Source organism: Symphalangus syndactylus, chromosome 1 (assembly GCF_028878055.3).
Source record: "Symphalangus syndactylus isolate Jambi chromosome 1, NHGRI_mSymSyn1-v2.1_pri, whole genome shotgun sequence".
Taxonomy (NCBI): Eukaryota; Metazoa; Chordata; class Mammalia; order Primates; family Hylobatidae; genus Symphalangus; species Symphalangus syndactylus.
In genome coordinates, this window is record NC_072423.2 from 89,719,316 (window position 1) to 89,738,858 (window position 19,543).

Genomic DNA, 19,543 nt, shown 5'->3' on the forward strand with positions numbered 1-19,543 from the left:
CAGACTTTGCACATGCTGTTCCCTTTGCTTGGGCTGCTTTTCCGTCTTTCTTGACTTGCTTACACCTAGCAATTGCAGACGTGGCTTAAATGTCACTTCCAGGCCAGGCTTGGTGGCTCACGCCTATAATCGCAGCACTTTGGGAGCCCGAAGTGGACAGATAACTGAGGTCAGGAATTCGAGACCAGCCTGGACAACATGGTGAAACCCCGTCTCTACTAAAAAAATACAAAAAATTAGCTGGGCATGGCGGTGGGCACCTGTAATCCCAGCTACTCAGGAGGCTGAGGCAGGAGAATCGCTTTAACCCAGGAGGTGGATGTGCAGTGAGCCAAGATTGCACCACTGGACTCCAGCCTGGGCAATAAGAGCGAAACTCCACCTCAAAAAAAAAAATGTCACTTCCTTGTAAAAGTGATCAGCCCTCCCTCACCACTCTCTCATAGAGCCTGGGCCTACCTTTTCCCTCATGGTACTTGGCACTACCTGTAACCATGCATTTCAGTGTTTAAGATTCACAAGGGCAGGGATGGTGATCGTTTTCCTTACGTTTGAAGCCCAAGCAGAAAGAGCAGGGCTTGGCACATATAGGAGGTCAATAAATATTTGCTGAATGAGTGATTAGAGAAGACTTTTTAAAAGGAAACATCTCAGATAGGATGAGAATATGAGAGTGGGGATAAGGTTTGAGAAAGGCCATGTGAATAACAACAGGTGGGTCAGCTCCCACCCCCACCAACATTCCATCCTCGTCATATTGTGTCATGGGATAAGCAGGTGGATTTCTCAAGTTTCTGGGAAGGAATTTCACCCTGTCCTGGCTTCTTTGCTGGATTTGTTTTTCTGGTATTTCCCATGTACCTGCTTTGAAGGTAGGCAGTGTGTTAGGCTCCGGGGATACAGGCAGGTCTTCCTGGATCCTATCTGTTCTCCTGCGCCTGGCCCCATCCTTCCTTCTTCCCCCATCTCAACCCCAGCAGCTGCAGCTCAGCCTCTCTCCCAGCACCTCTTCCATTCCCACCCTAGGATTCCTGAACCCTGTCAGGATCTAAAGAAGTTCCTCATCAGACAGATCATTTGACCAGAAAGCCCTGCGCCAACATATCTGATTTCATCCTCCCTATGTGGCTGCACAAGAGAAGATGAATTCACAATCCTTTGCTGCAGTCTGAGGCCTCTGCTTCATGCATCTTCCTCTAAGGGCCTTGGGGGTCTAAGCACAGATCCTTCCACCCTTTTCATTCACACTCGTCCAGGAGTGTTATTTTAATCTCACAGGTCTCCTGCCCCATCCATTCTCACCTGTCCAAAATGATCACTCCACATACTGCTGGTGCCAGTGTAAACTGGCACCACCCTAAGGAGCATGATGTACCTATATCTATCAAAATTAAAAATGCATATGCCAGCCAGGCACGGTGGCTCGCGTAATCCTCACGCCTGTAATCCCAGCACTTTGGGAGGCCGAGGCAGGTGGATCACCTGAGGTGAGGAGTTTGAGACCAGCCAGGCCAACTTGGTGGAATCTCATCTCCACTAAAAATACAAAATTAGCCGGGCGTGTTGACACATGTGTGTAATTCCCAGCTACTTGGGAGGCTGAGCCAGGAGAATCTCTTGAACCCGGGAGGTAGAGGTTGCAGTGAGCCGACATGGCGCCATTGCACTTCAGCCTGGGCGACACAGCGAGATTCTGTCTCCAAAAAAAACAAAGGAATGATAAATGTTCAAGATGACAAATATGCTAATTACTCTGATCTGATCACTAAACATTGTATGTACAGAAACATCCCTATGTACCCAGAAATGTGTACAATTATTACATGTCAATTAAAAAAAAAAACAGCCAGGCACAGTAGCTCATGGTGTAACCCCAGCACTTGGGAAGGCCAAGGCAGGAGGACTGCTTCAGGTCAAGAGTTCAAGACCAGCCTGAGCAACATAGCAAGACTTCATTTCTATTGTTTTCAATAAATAAATAAAAGGAGAAGAAAGATGTGTATATAAGAGAACATTCATATGGCACTGTTCCTAAGAACTCCACACTGGAAGCTACCCAAATGCCTATGAACTGAAAAAGAGAAAAGTAACAGGTATATTGATGCAGTGGAATAATACACAGCAATGAAAATGACTGAGTAACAACTCCACACGACGCCATTTGTGGATGCCTCTCCTAAACATGATTTTGAGCAAAGAAGCACAATGCAAACTAAAGTGCTTGTTATGTGGTACTGCTTAGCAAAAGTACAAAAACAGGTGAAATGAATCTTTGCTGTTTGGAAATCAGAGTAGTGATACACTTGGTTTGGCACTGGGATAGTGACTGGGAAGAGCCTGGGGTGGGGTCCGGGGGTACCTGACATGCTCTATTGCTGGCTCTGGGTTGTGGTTACACATGTGTGCTTGGTTTGTGAAAATTCATCAAGCTGTTTCTTATGATATGCACCTTTCTCTGTGCATGTCATATTTTGAGAAAAGTTTTCAAATGATAATGTAGATTTATAAAAATCACTTGTAAAATGCAGGACCATGATTTTTATTTTAAAAGCAGGTTCAGGTTGCAGATACAGTAGCGCAGCAGAAGCAAGCTGGGCCCATCAAAGTGGGTTGGTTGCAAAACAACATGTGCCATATCCTGTGGTTCTATACTTGTAAGTAAATCAATATATTCATTTACTACGCCAATGGTGGTTAGTTCTGGGTGGTGGGGTTGTAAGACATTTTAAAAATTGTATTTACCTATAAATAATCTACAGTCATCGTGTATTACTTCTATACTTGAGCCAAAAAATTATCATAAATTTAACTTTTAAAACCTGCATGCGTCTCTGGAGAAGCAGCCCAAGTCTGGGACTGGGGAGTGGAAAACACAATGTTCTCTTTGGTGTTGGAAGATCGTGTCCCTGGGGTGAGACCTTGATTGAAAGCTGCTAGGGGACCAGCCGCCCCAATGCCTATCAGACCAGCTTGATAACCCTTATCATGCTTAAGTGCTCCGTCTCAGGCTTGCCGTGATTGGGTTCCTTAGATCTCATTCCATTGCTTGATTTGATTGGTTCATGGAACATTTCTGAACACCTGTGCCATTGGCAGGGGCTGCCCTGCATCGGAGACACTGCTACCAGTGTCCCTGAAAGCCAGGCACTACCATACAGAGGGCCAGGCAGGGCTAATGGCAAAGTAAACGTTGTTGTCTAATCTTTCTGCCAGGCGAGTCTGGTACAATGAGATGATGTGGCTTCCTTGCTGGCAGCCACGGATCAACCCTGGCTGACAATCAGATCTCATGGGAGCACATGGTTGCAGAATCAGGATTCCCTTTTCCATCCCAAGGCTTCCTCTAGTAAAGGAGGCTGAGTGGAATGGCTTCTCCAACTGCCCCTGGGATGGAGGCTGCAGCCATCATGGAATGTTCATGCCACACACTAACCCGTGCACAGAAACCAGGTGGATGTACATGGTCACATAGTCTGGCCAGGGACCAGAGCCTCCTGAGACCCAGGTTCAGGTCCCATCTGTGTCATTACTTAGTTATGTGAACCTGCACTGATCACTTAACCCCTCTGAGCTACGTCCCTTGGGAAAAAGTGGGGGGTTATAGTATAATAATTCTTTTTTAAAATAATTCAAAGCATTCAGAAAAGCACAAATAGGCACACAAATGTAAGCACTGCTGAGGGAGGTTTGCAGATAACCTGTCCAACAATGTCACCTTCCCCCTTTTCAGATCACTCAGATTGCAGCAGAAAACCACCTAGCAGAGCAGTGAAATGGTCCCCAAAGAGGGAAGAGCAAGAGGCAACCAGGTGGATCTTTTTGCAGTTTTCAATGATGTTTCCAGTCCTGTTTTCTATTGCTGATGACAAGTTAACACACAATGAATGACTTACACCAACTCACATTGACTAACTATCTCACAGTTTCTGTGGGTCAGGAATCCAGGCTCACTTCAGCTGAGGCCTCTCTCAGTCAGGGATGTCAGCCTGTTCTGTGGTCTCATCTGAGGCTCGACTGGAGAAGGATCTGCTTCCATGCTCACACGGTTGCTGGCAGGATTCAGTTACTTGCAGATTGTCACACTGAAGGCCTGAGCTCCTTGCTGGCTGTCGGCTGGAGGCCACCCTTGGTTCCTTCCCCTTGAGCCTCTTTATAGGGCAGCTTTCTTTATCAGAGCCAGCAAGGCGAAGAGTCTATACAGAGAGTGTGCTAGCAAGACACAAGCTACGAGCCTATATAACATCATCACAAAAGTGACATCCCATCTACTTTGCTGTATCGGGTTGGTTAGAAGCAAGTCCTGCCTACACAAAAGGGGAGGTGATTATACAGAGGTGTGAACACCAGCAGCATGAATAATTCGGGGCCATCCTAGAGTCTCTCTGCCATACCCCTGAATTGGTGTCAGCAAGCATGCCAGCCTCCCTCAGGGTGCTAAAATCTCTAATGTGGAGAAATATTATCATCTTCACCAATCCGAGAGCTTCCCCTCAATGTGATCCTAATATCCATCCAGGTGGAAAGAAAGAGCCCCTTCCACACCAGCTTTCCCTTGAACTGACCACAAATGTGCCAAAGGCACGGCCTAGTCCTACCACGCTCAGGGATGTACCCTCAGCAGCTAGAGCATCCCTGCACGGTACACAGCAAGTGCACAATAAGGCATTTGAATGAATGTGTAAAGGAGCTTGCAGGTTTCTGCCTGGGGAATCTTCCTTCTGCTTCCCAAATATACTTCTCCTCTGCTCAAAATTCCCATGTGGGCCCCAGACAAGCTGTGCCCCCAAAATCAGTGCCCATCCTTGGGCTCCAAGCTCCCTCCCTTCCATCTGGTGACAGCCTTGAGGGAGGGGATTCCTTCTGGTGCCCCCAGAACTTAGGCAGCATCTTCAGAACCATCAGGTTCTTCACATGAGTGCTAGGATCAACCCATACTTAGGTGATGGATACTCCAAATACCCTGACTTCATCATTACTCTTTCTATGCATGTAACAGAATGTCACATGCACCCAAAAAGTATGTAGAATATTATGTATCCCTAAAGAGAGAGACAGCCAGGTGCAGTGTGGTTCACTGTAATCCCAGCACTTTGAGAAGCTGAGGCAGGAAGATCGCTTGAGCCCAGGAGTTCGAAACCAGCCTGGGCCACATAGTGAGACCCTGTCTCTACAGAAAATACAAAAGTTAGCTGGACATAGTGGCTCATGCCTTTAGTCCCAGCTACTCAGAGCCTGAGGCCCGAGGACTGATTGAGCGTGGGAGGTTGAGGCCGCAGTAAGCCATGATCACGCCACTACACTCCACCCTGAGTGACAGAACAAGACCCTGTCTCAAAAAAAAAATGGCAGGGGGAGAGAGAGAGAGAGGCTTGAGAGGGAGGAAAGAGAGAGGAAGAGAAGGAGGCACCAGAAGACGTGAACGTGGAAAATACAAGGGCTAGTCATACTGGAGTGAGATTCGCAGTTTAAAAAAAAAGAAAAGAAAAGAAAATGGGCCCAGGATTCACATTCGGGGCACAAAGATGTCAACTAACTGGGGAGTCTGAAATGTCAATGTGTTTTCTGCTAACCACCACTGTCCCTGAACTTATCCACACTGCCCACTCCCGAATACTCACCTGGAGGCACTGGGAGCAACTTGGAGCTCTTATAGAACCTGTGGCTCTCATGGCTGGACAGTCTGAGGATGCCCCAGGGGATCTGATTTCAGAACAAGACCCTGAGACAGGGCTTCCTGTCTACCTGGTGACCTCCCCCTCCCCTGTCCTCCTGCCCAGCAATTTATGCATCAGAGTTTTCACTCTACTTTGTCCACTGAATAAAATCTCACAAAGTGGAGGATCCATTGGGTTGGTAAGTGTCCTCTTTCTTTTTTCTTTTTTCTTTTTTTTTTTGTTTGTTTGATGAGACAGAGTCTAGCTCTGTGGCCCAGGCTGGAGTGCAGTGGCAAGATCCCAGATCATTGCAACTGTGTCCCGAATTGGTTCCTTCCGGTGGGTTCTTGGTCTTGCTGACTTCAAGAATGAAGCCGCAGACCCTCGCGATGAGTGTTACAGTTCTTCAAGATGGTGTGTCCGGAGTTTGTTCCTTCAGATGTTCAGATGTGTCTGGAGTTTCTTCCTTCTGGTGGGTTCGTGGTCTCGCTGGCTTCAGGAGTGAAGCTGCAGACCTTCACAGTGAGTGTAACAGCTGATGCTTACTGGTGCATTTACAAACCATTTAGCAAGACACAGAGTGTTGATTGGTGCATTTACAAGCCTTTAGCTAGACACAGAGTGCTGATTGGTGCATTTACAATCCTTTAGCTGGACACAAAAGTTCTCTAAGTCCTTAATCGACTCAGAAGCCCAGACAGCTTCACCTCTCACAATCTCTGCCTCCTGGGTTCAAGTGATTCTCCTGCCTCAGCCTCCCAAGTAGCTGGGATTACAGGTGCCCACCACCATGCCCAGCTAACTTTTCTACTTTTAGTAGACATGGGGTTTCACTATGTTGGCCAGGCTAGTCTTGAATTCCTGACCTCAGGTGATTCACCTGCGTCCCCCTCCCAAGGTACTGGGATTACAAGCGTGAGCCACAGCGCCCGGCCAAGCATCATCTTTCTAAGTCACTCAACCACGAGTATGAATTGTTTGCCCAGATTGCTTCGCTCCATTGTAGCTGATTTCAACCCAGTTGTAAGCCTGGAGCACCTGGAGAAATCAGACCCAGGTGGGATCTCAAAGATGGAGAGGGTGGGAAAGGAGTAAAAGAAAGAGAAGGGGTGCCTAAAGGGAGGGACGCAGATTCCAAAGACATATCTGGCCTGTCTGAAGTTTGCCTCCTCCAGGAAGGGAAGGCAGCATTCTTCCGGTGCTCTCTCCCTCCTTCCCCCTGTACTGCGCACATCTCCTTCCCAGACTCAGCCCCCAGTTGCCACCAAAAGCAAGCTGCAAGTCCCATAGGCTAGTCAGACGCCCAACAACCCCACACAATGACACTTACGTGGGGAATTGTGTCCTGAGTCCCAAACGACCGACCCCTCAATGTGCTGTGGATAAGCAGTGACCACAACCAGTACCACCTGTGACTGAGTCGGGGGCTGCTCTCTAAGAACCCAGCTGCGTGCCCTCTGGGACAAATCAGGCCACCTGGGGCTCCTTCACATCTGTCCAATGCTGCGTTAAACGCACTTTTAACCAACTTTTTAAACGCACTTTTAACCAACTTTGTCGAAATGCTCAGCTTGTAAAGTTTTAACGTAGGCCCTTGTCAATGCTTCAGAAAAAAGCCTCTGGCAGCACGAAAGAGCAAAACTGCATCAGGAAAAAAAGGAAAGAAAGGAAAGAAAGAAAAGAAAGGAAAGAAAGGAAAGGAAAGGAAAGGAAAGGAAAGAAAAGGAAGGAAGGAAGGAAGGAAGGAAGGAAGGAAGGAAGGAAGGAAGGAAGGAGAGAAAGAGAAAGAAGGAAAGGAAGGAAAGAAAAGAAAGGAAACAAAGGAAAAGAAAACAAATAAGCCTCCAGGTCATTGCTCCTCTCTCTGTCTCTGCGGGTCCACCCCCATGGCGCCCTCCCCCCTCCCCGTGGCACAAGGTTACAATGGAAAGTGCCTCAGCTGGAAAGGTCTCAGAATGTGGCTCAGGGCAGCCACAATCTTATCAGGAGCTTTTCTATTTGGGATCAGGGGAACCGGTGACTTTCCCAGGCCGATAAGGCGGGACCCAAGTTGTATATAAGGGGCAGCTCATGCTGCTGTTCTGCACCTTCCTCCCGTCTTGCCTTCTCCCTCGAGTTGGAATCCGGGAACAACCATGAAGTGGCTGCTGCTGCTGGGTCTGGTGGCGCTCTCTGAGTGCATCACGTACAAGTGAGTCCGGGTGGCGTGGGTGTGAAGACGCTGCCTCTCACATCACCTTCCTTTCCTCCCGTGTCTTCCTTCTTCCCTTTTTTCTCTCTCTCTCTTCGGCTGTCTCTATCTGCCTTTTCTGCGTCTCTCTCTCTGCCCTTTTGGGAGGCAGCCCTGCAGACATGGTTAAAACTCGGGCCCAGCCTGAGTCTGGTTCCCAGCTCCAGCCCTAGTCAGCTTAACTTTTTTGCATTACTGTGCAGAAGTGGGGGCATCTCCCTTCCTTCCTTCTTCCTCTCTTAGACCAGCTTCCCTTTCTCCTGGAATGCTCATTGTGGCTGCCACAGCACCCGGTGAGCAGAATCCTTGCCTAATTCCTCTTCCTTCTCCAAACCACAGGGTCCCCCTCATCAGAAAGAAGTCCTTGAGGCGCACCCTGTCCGAGCATGGCCTGCTGAAGGACTTCCTGAAGAATCACAACCTCAACCCAGCCAGAAAATACTTCCCCCAGTTGGAGGCTCCCACCCTGGTAGATGAACAGCCCCTGGAGAACTACCTGGATGTGAGTGTGTGGGCAAGTGGTGGGGCCAGCTCTGAGGACTTGGCAGGCAGGAAAGAGGGTGTCCCAGGGGTCTTGGAGGATGGGCCTGGGCTCTGAGGCTCCAGGCAATGACCCAGAGTCTGCCCCCTAGATGTCAGTGGCCTGGGGCAGGCAGGAAAGTTCACAATCAGAGCTGTTGCTCTTTTGTTCATTCATTCATTCGTTCACTTGTTCATGCAATGCTTATATCTTCTGAGCGCCTCGTTATATGTCAGGGCTTGTGCTGGGCTCAGGGGGAAACAGCGGTGAACAAACTCATAGCCTAGGAGACAAACACAGTAATCAAGGAGTCTTGCAAACCAGTGAAAAGAACAGGCAGCAGGAGGACTACAGAGTGAAGCTGTCACACTGCGAGAGTCTGCCACTTGGGCAGGGAGCCTCCCTGGAGCCATGCAGGAAGAGTGGGACTTTCCAAGAGAACAAGACAGAACTCCGCATAGCCTGATGATCCCTTGTGCCAAACCCTGTAGCAGGCGGGAGCACAGTGCATATGAAGGAGAGCCGAGAGGGAGGGAAGAAGGGTGCTGCAGACTGAGGCCCGAGGAGCCGAGGGGTGGACGGAGAGAGGCTCCATCCTAACTGCCTCTGATTTGTCTTAAACAGGGGAGTGAGAAGATCAGATCTGAGTTTCAGAAAGATCACCCTGACTTTATTATTTGAGACTCGATAGCAAACACCCTGCCCTCCCGCAGATATTGTATGTCCCCTCTGTGCCTGGCACAGGGCAGAGGGCACAAATCAGTGATGCCCGTAGTTCAGAGACTGGCCTCTGTCATCCAGCAGACCTGGTGTAAATGTGGGTCCTAGTGCCTCTAAGCCACAGGACCTTGGCCAAGTCATTTAAATAATCTGAGCCTGTTTCTTGGTCTGGAAAACAGAACCACTAATATCTACCATCAGAGGTTGTTGCCAGGAATTAACACAATCATGTTTTCTGGAGTGCTTAGCATGGGGTCTGGCAGGCGCTTGGTAAGAGGCTTAGTTAGCGCATTTATTTAGTTAACAAATATTTAATAAATATTGGCACCTCTCTATATGCCAGAGGCTATGCAAGTTGCCAAAATGATGGTAAATAAACAAAGTTCCTGGAGCTTATACTCTAAAGGTGATGACAAATAAGCATGTAAGACAATTTCAGGTAATGATGATGGCCATGACAAATTAATTAATTGGAGTATCGGGAAAAAGAAGATAAAGAGGGGGCAAATTTAGATAAAGTGGGCACGGAAGGCCTGTTGGCAGAGGGGACATTTGACTAGAGATCTGGATGATTGATTTTTGAAAAACGGATCAGCCAAGGAAAGATCTAGAATAAATATTTTCCTAGCACAAGGAATAGCCAGTGCAAAGGCCCTAGGGCAGGAGTGACTGGTCATCGCCAAAGAACAGCAAGCAGACCAGTGTGGCGGGAACAGAGTCGGCAAGGGGGGAAAATGCTGCCACTAAGAAGAAAATACTGGTTGGTTGGCTGAGGCGAGTGGATAACTTGAGGTCAGGGGTTCGAGACCAGCCCGACAACATGGTGAAACCCCGTCTCTACTAAAAATGCAAAAATTAGCCGGGCATGATGGCACACACCTGTAACCTCAGCTACTTGGGAGGCTGAGGCAGGCAAATCACTGGAACCCAGGAGGCGGAGGATGCAGTGAGCCAAGATTGCACCACTGCACTCCGGCCTGGACAACAGAGTGAGACTTGTCTCAAAAAAAAAAAGAATAAAAATACTGTCAATGCCTTTCTTGCAACATGCTGTACACATCTAGATATAGAAATAAGAAAACTGGACAGGTTTCCATCTTTAGGTGGTTTGCTTAGCTTCTGATACACAATTTAAGGCACAAGCACTGAAGCTGTCACTTGCCTGGTGCTAGAAGTTTCCACCCCCATCCTCCAAGAACATGCGCTGTAAGGATGGGAAGACTGACAGACAAGACAACAGCTGAAGAGGGAACAGCAGATTGTTAGGTGCTTGTGGTGCTTAGCAGAGAGCAGAGGGTAAATTGGGGGAGCAATCAGGGAAGACTTCAAGGAGGAAGGGATGCCAGGGCTGGGCTTTGAAGAATGAAGGCAGTGGCTGGGAAGAGAAAGACAAGAACTGTGAGGAACGAAGGAAAAGGTGGAGAGGCGGACTGAGGAGATGACCCAGAGACAGCCCCTAGGGAGGCCCTGACAGAGAGACCCCGGTCTGTGAACTGCCCTGTCCTCGCCTGGACAGATGGAGTACTTCGGCACTATCGGCATCGGAACTCCTGCCCAGGATTTCACCGTCATCTTTGACACCGGCTCCTCCAACCTCTGGGTGCCCTCAGTCTACTGCTCCAGTCTTGCCTGCAGTAAGTGCCCAGCACGCCCTACCCCACTCTCACTCCCAAGCACCAGCTGACCCTGGGGAACCCTGGACACCCATGGGCTTTACACAGCTCCCACCTCAAGCCTGCTGGAGCCACTCAACAGGCATTTATTGAGCACCTACTATGTGCCAAGCACTGGACTCAGGTGCTCCAGGAGGTAAAGGGATGAGTGATATGATCCCTGAGGTCAAAGTCTGAGGGCAGAGAGAAGCTCTCCTAAATAACCACAGCCTGGGAGAGGAAGTATGGGGGGCCCAAAGCAAGACAGGGCCAAAGGGCTGTAGAATAGCCCACCAGGAAAGAGTCCAGTGTGAGAAAATGGCTCCAAAGCCTGGCTAGGACAGGCTAGAGGTCACTGCGGAGCTCATTTTAAAAAAAAAAGAATCATTGGTTTGCTAATGAAAGAGAGTTTGTCTTTGGAAGTCATGAACAATGCGTGTTGCAGGTTCCTTCCTCTTCTGGTGTTTTCACCTGAGTTTTAATGAAGATGAGGTGCCTGTGGCATCGTCCACATCATAACGGGAGCACTGCCTGGGGGCTAGATGGTGAAAGCGCTCATCACTGGGCAGCCACAGGCCTGCTCCGCTCGATGTTGGTCTGGGGAGGTCCCCAGGAGGCCCTTGGGGTTGGCTGGGGACCTGCTATCAGTGAATGGTCCCAGTAGTTCAACGAGACAGGACAGGACCTGGGGTCTCTTGGGCTCCAATGGTCTAGGAGGAAAGGTCACTGCTCACCTCCAGAGCCCGTACCAGGGCCAGGGTACCCCATCCCAGGAAGACATCCCAGCCCATGACCTTCACCCAGCTCTGAGAGACTGACAATCACCGCTTGTTCTTGCAGCCAACCACAACCGTTTCAACCCTGAGGATTCTTCGACCTACCAGTCCACCAGCGAGACAGTCTCCATCGCCTACGGCACCGGCAGCATGACAGGCATCCTCGGATACGACACTGTCCAGGTGGGCACCTGCAGGCTGCCGCTGCATCCCCCATCAGGCACACCCAAAATAAGCTTATTCCAGCAAGATGAGTCTTGGTGATCACAAAAGTAACCTGATTGGGGGTGCAGGGTGGGGGAGAAACAGCAGACATGTCACAGACATTGCTAGCTTGGGGCAATGAGTAAAAGGGTGGGGTGCCGGGAGCCACAAGCCAGCCCCAGCTCCACCCAAGCAGAAAGGTATGGAGTGTGGGGAGAGTCAGCAAAGGCTCAATTCTCTACTGGCACCTCCTTCTCTTCCTTCTTCTCCCGACATGCAGCACCCCCAAGTCACGAAATCTCCCCAAGCCCTCCCTGTTACTTTCGGGGCATGGCAGGGGTCAAAGGCCCTGATTTGCCTGGGGTCTGCTTTGCATTTGTTCATCAGAAATACAAACACACAGTGACCATCTGTTCTCCAGCAAAATCTCACCCTGAGTCATAGACTGTGGCCATCTGGAGATCAGCTACCATGGTTACCTCCAGCAGAGCAATGAGCATTCCAGGAGACAGTCCCTCTACACTCCTTCCGGGCTGATACCCTGGAAGGCAAGTCCTGCATGAGATGAACCACCGTGGCTCTAGGCCTGAGGCTGGCACCCAGAGCTCAGTGAACATGACCTGATGGTGAACATCATCTCGGTTTCCCCACCCAGGTTGGAGGCATCTCTGACACCAATCAGATCTTCGGCCTGAGCGAGACAGAACCCGGCTCCTTCCTGTATTATGCTCCCTTCGACGGCATCCTGGGGCTGGCCTATCCCAGCATTTCCTCCTCCGGGGCCACACCCGTCTTTGACAACATCTGGAACCAGGGCCTGGTTTCTCAGGACCTCTTCTCTGTCTACCTGAGCGCGTAAGTTGGGTAGAGAGGGGCCTCCTCCCACCTCCCCCTCCACAGGTCACAGTGTTCTGGCCCAGCAGGAGCTGTCCAAGGCTGCCTGCGATGGAGAGGGTCTTGGGAAGCAAGAGATTTGGAAAGTCAATGTCTGAAGCTGGGGAAATGTGTCTTTGGAGAGCAACAGTGCCAAGTCTATCTCTGACGAGCCATGTGCACTCCATCTTATTTTACCAGTGTCTTTGTCCCCCTGATGTGCACAACTCAAATGTCATCAGCCATTTGCCCCTCAGTGCCAGTTCCCTCATCCTTGGCCTGCAAAGATGCCATTTAAAGTGAATACACTTGGCCAGGTGTGGTGGCTCATGCCTGTAATCCCAGCACTTTGGGAGTCTGAGGCAGGAGGATCACCTGAAGTCAGGGGTTCAAGATGGGATTTCAACATGATAGCCAGGATGGTCTCGATCTCCTGACAGCCTCAGCCTCCCAAGGTGGCTCTGAAACGTCATCTGCCTTTATGAGCACTTACATATTTCACGTGGGGCCATTGTATCTCCCCAGCCAGATCCGAGTTTCTCAATCTGGGCACTGTTAACATTTCAGACCAGCATAAGTCCTTACCGCCAGGGACTGTCCCGTGCACTGTAGGATGTTTGGCAGCATCCCCAGCCTCTACCCATGAGATGCCGGCAGCATCCCCTACCCTCACCCAATCATGACAATCCAAAATGTTTCCAGACATTCCCCTGGGGGCAAAACTGCTCCCAGCTAAGAACCAGTGACTTCCACCATCAAGTCCTTAAGAGCCGACACTGTCACGCATTTACTTCCCTGGGGTCCCCATGGCAACTAGAGTAGGTACCACGGTGGAAACCACACACTCAACCTATAAGGCCTGTGTTCTTCCAAACGTAGTGCCACCACTCCCCCGCTGTGTGACCTTGGGCAGGTGGCCTCACCTCCCTCAGGCTCAGTGTCCTCATGGTAAGTGGAAATAACAGTGACAGTGCCAACTGCATGGGCCCTGGCCTAAGAGGAAAAGAAACCACATTGGTCACACCCCAGGACAGCCCTGGAAAGTGCCCAATCAAGGGTAGCTCTGAGGAGGCAACAGCAGATGTTCACACAAATGGACCAACAAAAAAATTCATGTCTTCTCCCCTCACTTTCCACAGCGATGACAAGAGTGGCAGCGTGGTGATATTTGGTGGCATTGACTCTTCTTACTACTCTGGAAGTCTGAACTGGGTGCCTGTTACTGTCGAGGGTTACTGGCAGATCACCGTGGACAGGTGAGACTGCCATGGACGGGCAGCATCCAGGGCTGGGCCCCAGATCCCATGTCCTTATGGATTCATAGCTAACCAGCTTCCCAGAATACCCCCAGGAACAGCTGCCACAGGGGAACACACTCCACGGGGAAGGTGGAAGTGGGCCAAGCTACAGAGACCCCTAGAAAGACACCTCCCTGCAGGAGGAGGGAAGAGCTGTCTGGGAAGCCGAGACTCTGCAAGGGTGAGATAGCCACTGTCCTCCTACTCACAGAGGAAGGACCATCCACCAGCATCCCTGGGGAGAGCTGGGGACCCACCTGTCCACACATCTCACAATTTAAGGGGCCTGTGAACCAGCACACGCTCCTCACACTCGAGGAAACATGTCACTTTCAGTCTAGAAGTGGCCAAAATGCCTAAGAAATTGTGTGAAGTCACTTGGTTCCACCCTCCCCTTCAGGGCCTCCCCGGTCTCTCTTGCAGCTTCATTTCCGCGCTGTTCTTCCCCCAGCTAGCCTGCTACGGTGCTCAGTTGTGTGGGTTTTCCCAAGAATGAACAATTTCCCAGGACAGAGACTTTCAGTACTAAAACTGGGACCAGCCCAGGCAAACCAGGACACATGGATCACCTCAAGTCTGCCCAGCCATGCTAGAATTTCACCAGTTCCTCCAACTCCTGCTCCAGCCCTGTGGTCTCTGTCCCTCCCTGAATACTGTCCCCTGATGACGTCCTCCTTCTCTCTTCACCTGCCTGGCATCCCTGGGTGTCTGCTCCCCTGGCTGCTCCCCTCCAACACCTCTCATCCTGGACCCTGTTTTTGTTCCCTGCCGCATGCCTGGCTTATCATCTTGCCCTTCTGCCAACATTACTTATCTTGCCAGCTAGGGAGCTACCTGCAGCCTGGAACTGTGAGGCTGTCTTGCTTAGCTTGGCATTTCCCATGCCTGGCAGAGAGTAGGCACTTGCGGAATATTTGTAGAGTAAATGAATGCGGGATGAATGAGTGCGTGAATGATAGGAACAGAAATTTCACGCATCGGCCAATGGATGGGTGGGAAAGAAATGTCCGGGCTCACCTCCTGGTTCCTCCTTGGAGAGATGTACCCCTGAGGGCTCAGGGACCTTAACTTGCTTCTTGCCCTCAGCATCACCATGAACGGAGAGACCATCGCCTGCGCTGAGGGCTGCCAGGCCATTGTTGACACCGGCACCTCTCTGCTGACCGGCCCCACCAGCCCCATTGCCAACATCCAGAGCGACATCGGAGCCAGCGAGAACTCAGATGGCGACGTGAGTCCAGCCCCCACTGCTCTGTTCTACTCAAGTAGTGGGTGTGCCAGGCAGAAGCGACAAAAACGCTTCTAACTTTTCCACCCTCACTCTTTCCAGATGGTGGTCAGCTGCTCAGCCATCAGCAGCCTGCCCGACATCGTCTTCACCATCAACGGAGTCCAGTACCCCCTGCCATCCAGTGCCTACATCCTGCAGGTGAGGGGGCTCTGGACCATCCACTAGAGGGGTTCACACAGAATGTGGCCACAGAGTACCCCTCTGCAGAGGGAAAGTGCACTTCCACGAGCTGAAGCCAAGAGGCAGAGGCAGACGAACATGTGCCCTAGACAGCCTCCAGAGAAAAAGAATATATTAAAAACAAATGCAGGAATAAGAACTCAATACAGCCGCCTAAGGGAACTAGTGAAGCAAAAGTTAATGGAGTGAAAAGAGGATTCTATTTGGACTCCTGGGTCCAAGTCCTGGGTCTGAATTACTAGCCCATTGATTCTGAGCAAGCTACAACTCATCTCACCCTCAGTTTTCGCATCCAAAAAGTAGAGATGGCAGCTTTCCCCACCCTCAGAGTGCGGTTAGATTAACCAAGTGCGACTGATCACATCACACCTACCAAGGGTTGGGCAAATGGAAATCCTAATTTCCATAGGCTGGGGCTTCCGACACTTCTACCGTCTCTACCAAGTAGCAAATCTTTAGCTATACGAGCCACAAGAAAACTCTTTCCCTTCTGTTATTATAAAGTCAGGTGGAAAACTAATTTTGCCAGTGGACTCCTGTCACTCAGCAAGAAGCACTGATGCCTGGGCTCCCCCACTGATTCTCATTACATTAGGAGAGGGCAAGGCCTGAGCAATGGGATGGGGCTGCGGGGGTTCAAAGCTCCCCAGGTGATGTGCAGACAAGGTCGCAGCCCAGTGACTTATGAGGCAAGAGGGCTAATAGCTCATCGGCTTTGTCCCTGACCAGATCAGAATAATAATGAGAAAAGGCTGTGGCGGCAGGCTTTTCAAACTCCTTCCTAGCAGCTGAATTCTCCCTAAGCCCCTTAGCTCCGATGCTGATGTCAGGGTTCGTGCGCCTGCCAGAAACACCAGATAATGTCCAGTAACGCGTAGAAACCAGTCGCTCAGTGGACAGCTTCTACAGGCCCACTCCAGGCCAAGAACAGCCGAGTCCCTGGACACTGAGCCAGGAAGCTCCTCCTTGCACGTGCCTTACAGCTGGACCAGGGCGCCCTGGATGTTTATCACCCAGCGCCTATCACTGCTGAATCAGTGTCCCAGCTCCACTTTTATTCTCCTTTTCTCCAGAGCGAGGGGAGCTGCATCAGTGGCTTCCAGGGCATGGACGTCCCCACCGAATCTGGAGAGCTTTGGATCCTGGGTGATGTCTTCATCCGCCAGTACTTCACTGTCTTCGACAGGGCAAACAACCAGGTCGGCCTGGCTCCCGTGGCTTAAGCCTAAGTCTCTTCAGCCACCTCCCAGGAAGATCTGGCCTCCGTCCTGTGCCCACTTTAGATGTATCTAATTCTCCTGACTGTTCTTCCCAGGGGAGTGTGGAGGTCTTGGCCCTGTTCCCTGTCCTACCAATAACGTAGAATAAAAACATAACCTAGTGAAACAGGTTTTGTGGAGCTGCTTCTCTTTGCTGGTCTTTTTCCTTCACATCACTGGGGATAGAACACCAGGGCAGGGATCAAAATGACCACATCCACTTGGATGGCACCCAACATAGTGACCCCAGCAGCGGACACTTCATGATGGAGCCAGGAAGACAGAGAGGCTTCAGGGGGTTGTGCTGGAAGCATCATAAAAAGACCTGGGGGCCAAAAATGCTGGGTTCATTGTCTTCTCATAGAAGGGACACTGAGAGCTGAGATCATGCCACTGTACTCCAGCCTGGGCGACACAGAGAGACTCCAGCTCAAAAAAAAAAAAAAAATAGGGCACTGAAGCTCTTAGTTGAGGGAGTCAACTTCTTATTTCTTCCAAAGCCAATAAGAGATCATGAGAAGGCTGGTCACAGTGGCTCACCCCTGTAATCCCGGCACTTTGGGAGGCTGAGGCAGACAGTCACCTGAGGTCAGGAGTTTGAGACCAGCCTGGCCAACATGGTGAAACCCTGTCTCTATTAAAAATGCAAAAATTAGCTGGATGTGGTTGTGGGTGCCTGTAATCCCAGCTACTCAGGAGGCTGAGGCAGGAGAATTGCTTGAACCTGGAAGGCAGAGGTTGCAGGGAGCTGAGATCACACCATTGGACTCCAGCCTGGGCGACAGAGCGAGACTTCATCTCAAAAAAAAGAAAAAAATAGAGATCATGGGGAAAGGAAAGCAATCAGGAGAATCAGGAGAGGTGGACACTAATGACACTAATGGTGATGTCCCTAAGTAGACAGGACAGGGCAGTGTTGTCTGCGAGACATGGACAGGAGAAGTGGAAGAAGCAGACACCCCACAGTCTTCCAATATGCCCTTGTGATTCGCTGGCTACCAGGACTAACAGTTAATCTCCCCAAGGTCCCAGGCACAAGACACTGAATCCATCTGTTTCCCCATCTGTAACCAAAGAGAATGGTATTCCACTTCCCTGAGCAGAGGTTGTGAGACAGAGAATTAAGCATGTTCATTAGCATATATGCCCTAGAAAGGCAAAGAGGAAACAGAGCAGTTTCTCAGACTGGGCTTGGTAGCAAAATGTTCAATGGAAAACACAGTTTCAAAATAAGTATAGAACATGCTACATTCTACGCTCTTCCCCAGGGTTCACCAGCTACAGTTCCCAATCAAAGGCTCTGACAAGTCCTGCTGTGAAGTGATCTGTTTCGTTTTAAGTTAGCTGAGCTTGATCTCAGACTCTCTCCTGCTAGTAAGTCTATTACAGCTCTGGGCTCCTCGGCATGCATGCTGGGAAAATTCCCATAGCTCCTGCTTCCGGTGACAGCCAACCCAGGCTTTCTGCTGAAGACACAAGCCCCGAGGCTGGAGCTGGGCTCTGGGAAGGGCGGGGGTGAGCTCCAACACCCAGTCTCCTTGAGGGTCACTCTCACCCTCCCAAGCCCATTTTCCATAGCTGAATAAACTTTATGAAACATAAATTTCATCTCATCCCTTCCTTGCTTTAAACTCTTAATGCCTTCTTGCCATTGCTGTTGGAATAAAACAGCAAATCTTTGGCATAGTCCCAGGTCCTGTGTGCTCCTTTCCCTCTAAGCCTTCCCTGCTTCACTCTGATCCCGTTACCCTGAGCTCCGTCCACCCTGGCCTCCCACGGCCACAATAGCCCAAGTGCTTTCCCACCTCCAGACTTTGCACATGCTGTTCCCTTTGCTTGGGCTGCTTTTCCCTCTTTCTTGACTTGCTTACACCTAGCAATTGCAGACGTGGCTTAAATGTCACTTCCAGGCCAGGCTTGGTGGCTCACGCCTATAATCCCAGCACTTTGGGAGCCCGAAGTGGACAGATAACTGAGGTCAGGAATTCGAGACCAGCCTGGACAACATGGTGAAACCCCGTCTCTACTAAAAAAATACAAAAAATTAGCTGGGCGTGGCGGTGGGCACCTGTAATCCCAGCTACTCAGGAGGCTGAGGCAGGAGAATCGCTTTAACCCAGGAGGTGGATGTTGCAGTGAGCCAAGATTGCACCACTGGACTCCAGCCTGGGCAATAAGAGCGAAACTCCACCTCAAAAAAAAAAATGTCACTTCCTTGTAAAAGTGATCAGCCCTCCCTCACCACTCTCTCATAGAGCCTGGGCCTACCTTTTCCCTCATGGTACTTGGCACTACCTGTAACCATGCATTTCAGTGTTTAAGATTCACAAGGGCAGGGATGGTGATCGTTTTCCTTACGTTTGAAGCCCAAGCAGAAAGAGCAGGGCTTGGCACATATAGGAGGTCAATAAATATTTGCTGAATGAGTGATTAGAGAAGACTTTTTAAAAGGAAACATCTCAGATAGGATGAGAATATGAGAGTGGGGATAAGGTTTGAGAAAGGCCATGTGAATAACAACAGGTGGGTCAGCTCCCACCCCCACCAACATTCCATCCTCGTCATATTGTGTCATGGGATAAGCAGGTGGATTTCTCAAGTTTCTGGGAAGGAATTTCACCCTGTCCTGGCTTCTTTGCTGGATTTGTTTTTCTGGTATTTCCCATGTACCTGCTTTGAAGGTAGGCAGTGTGCTAGGCTCCGGGGATACAGGCAGGTCTTCCTGGATCCTATCTGTTCTCCTGCGCCTGGCCCCATCCTTCCTTCCTCCCCCATCTCAACCCCAGCAGCTGCAGCTCAGCCTCTCTCCCAGCACCTCTTCCATTCCCACCCTAGGATTCCTGAACCCTGTCAGGATCTAAAGAGGTTCCTCATCAGACAGATCAT

General features: G+C 50.3%; 1 protein-coding gene across 1 annotated transcript; it reads left to right on the forward strand.

Annotated features, from left to right (window-relative positions):
- The first annotated feature begins 7,623 nt into the window (after nucleotides 1-7,623).
- LOC129483001 (pepsin A-5) lies at nucleotides 7,624-16,784 on the forward strand. Its single transcript, XM_055279769.2, has 9 exons — nucleotides 7,624-7,845; nucleotides 8,224-8,386; nucleotides 10,641-10,758; nucleotides 11,617-11,735; nucleotides 12,412-12,611; nucleotides 13,769-13,885; nucleotides 15,014-15,158; nucleotides 15,258-15,356; nucleotides 16,472-16,784. The coding sequence occupies exons 1-9, from the start codon at nucleotides 7,790-7,792 to the stop codon at nucleotides 16,619-16,621; spliced, it is 1,167 nt and encodes a 388-aa protein (XP_055135744.2). The 5' UTR covers nucleotides 7,624-7,789; the 3' UTR covers nucleotides 16,622-16,784.
- Nucleotides 16,785-19,543: the final 2,759 nt, after the last annotated feature.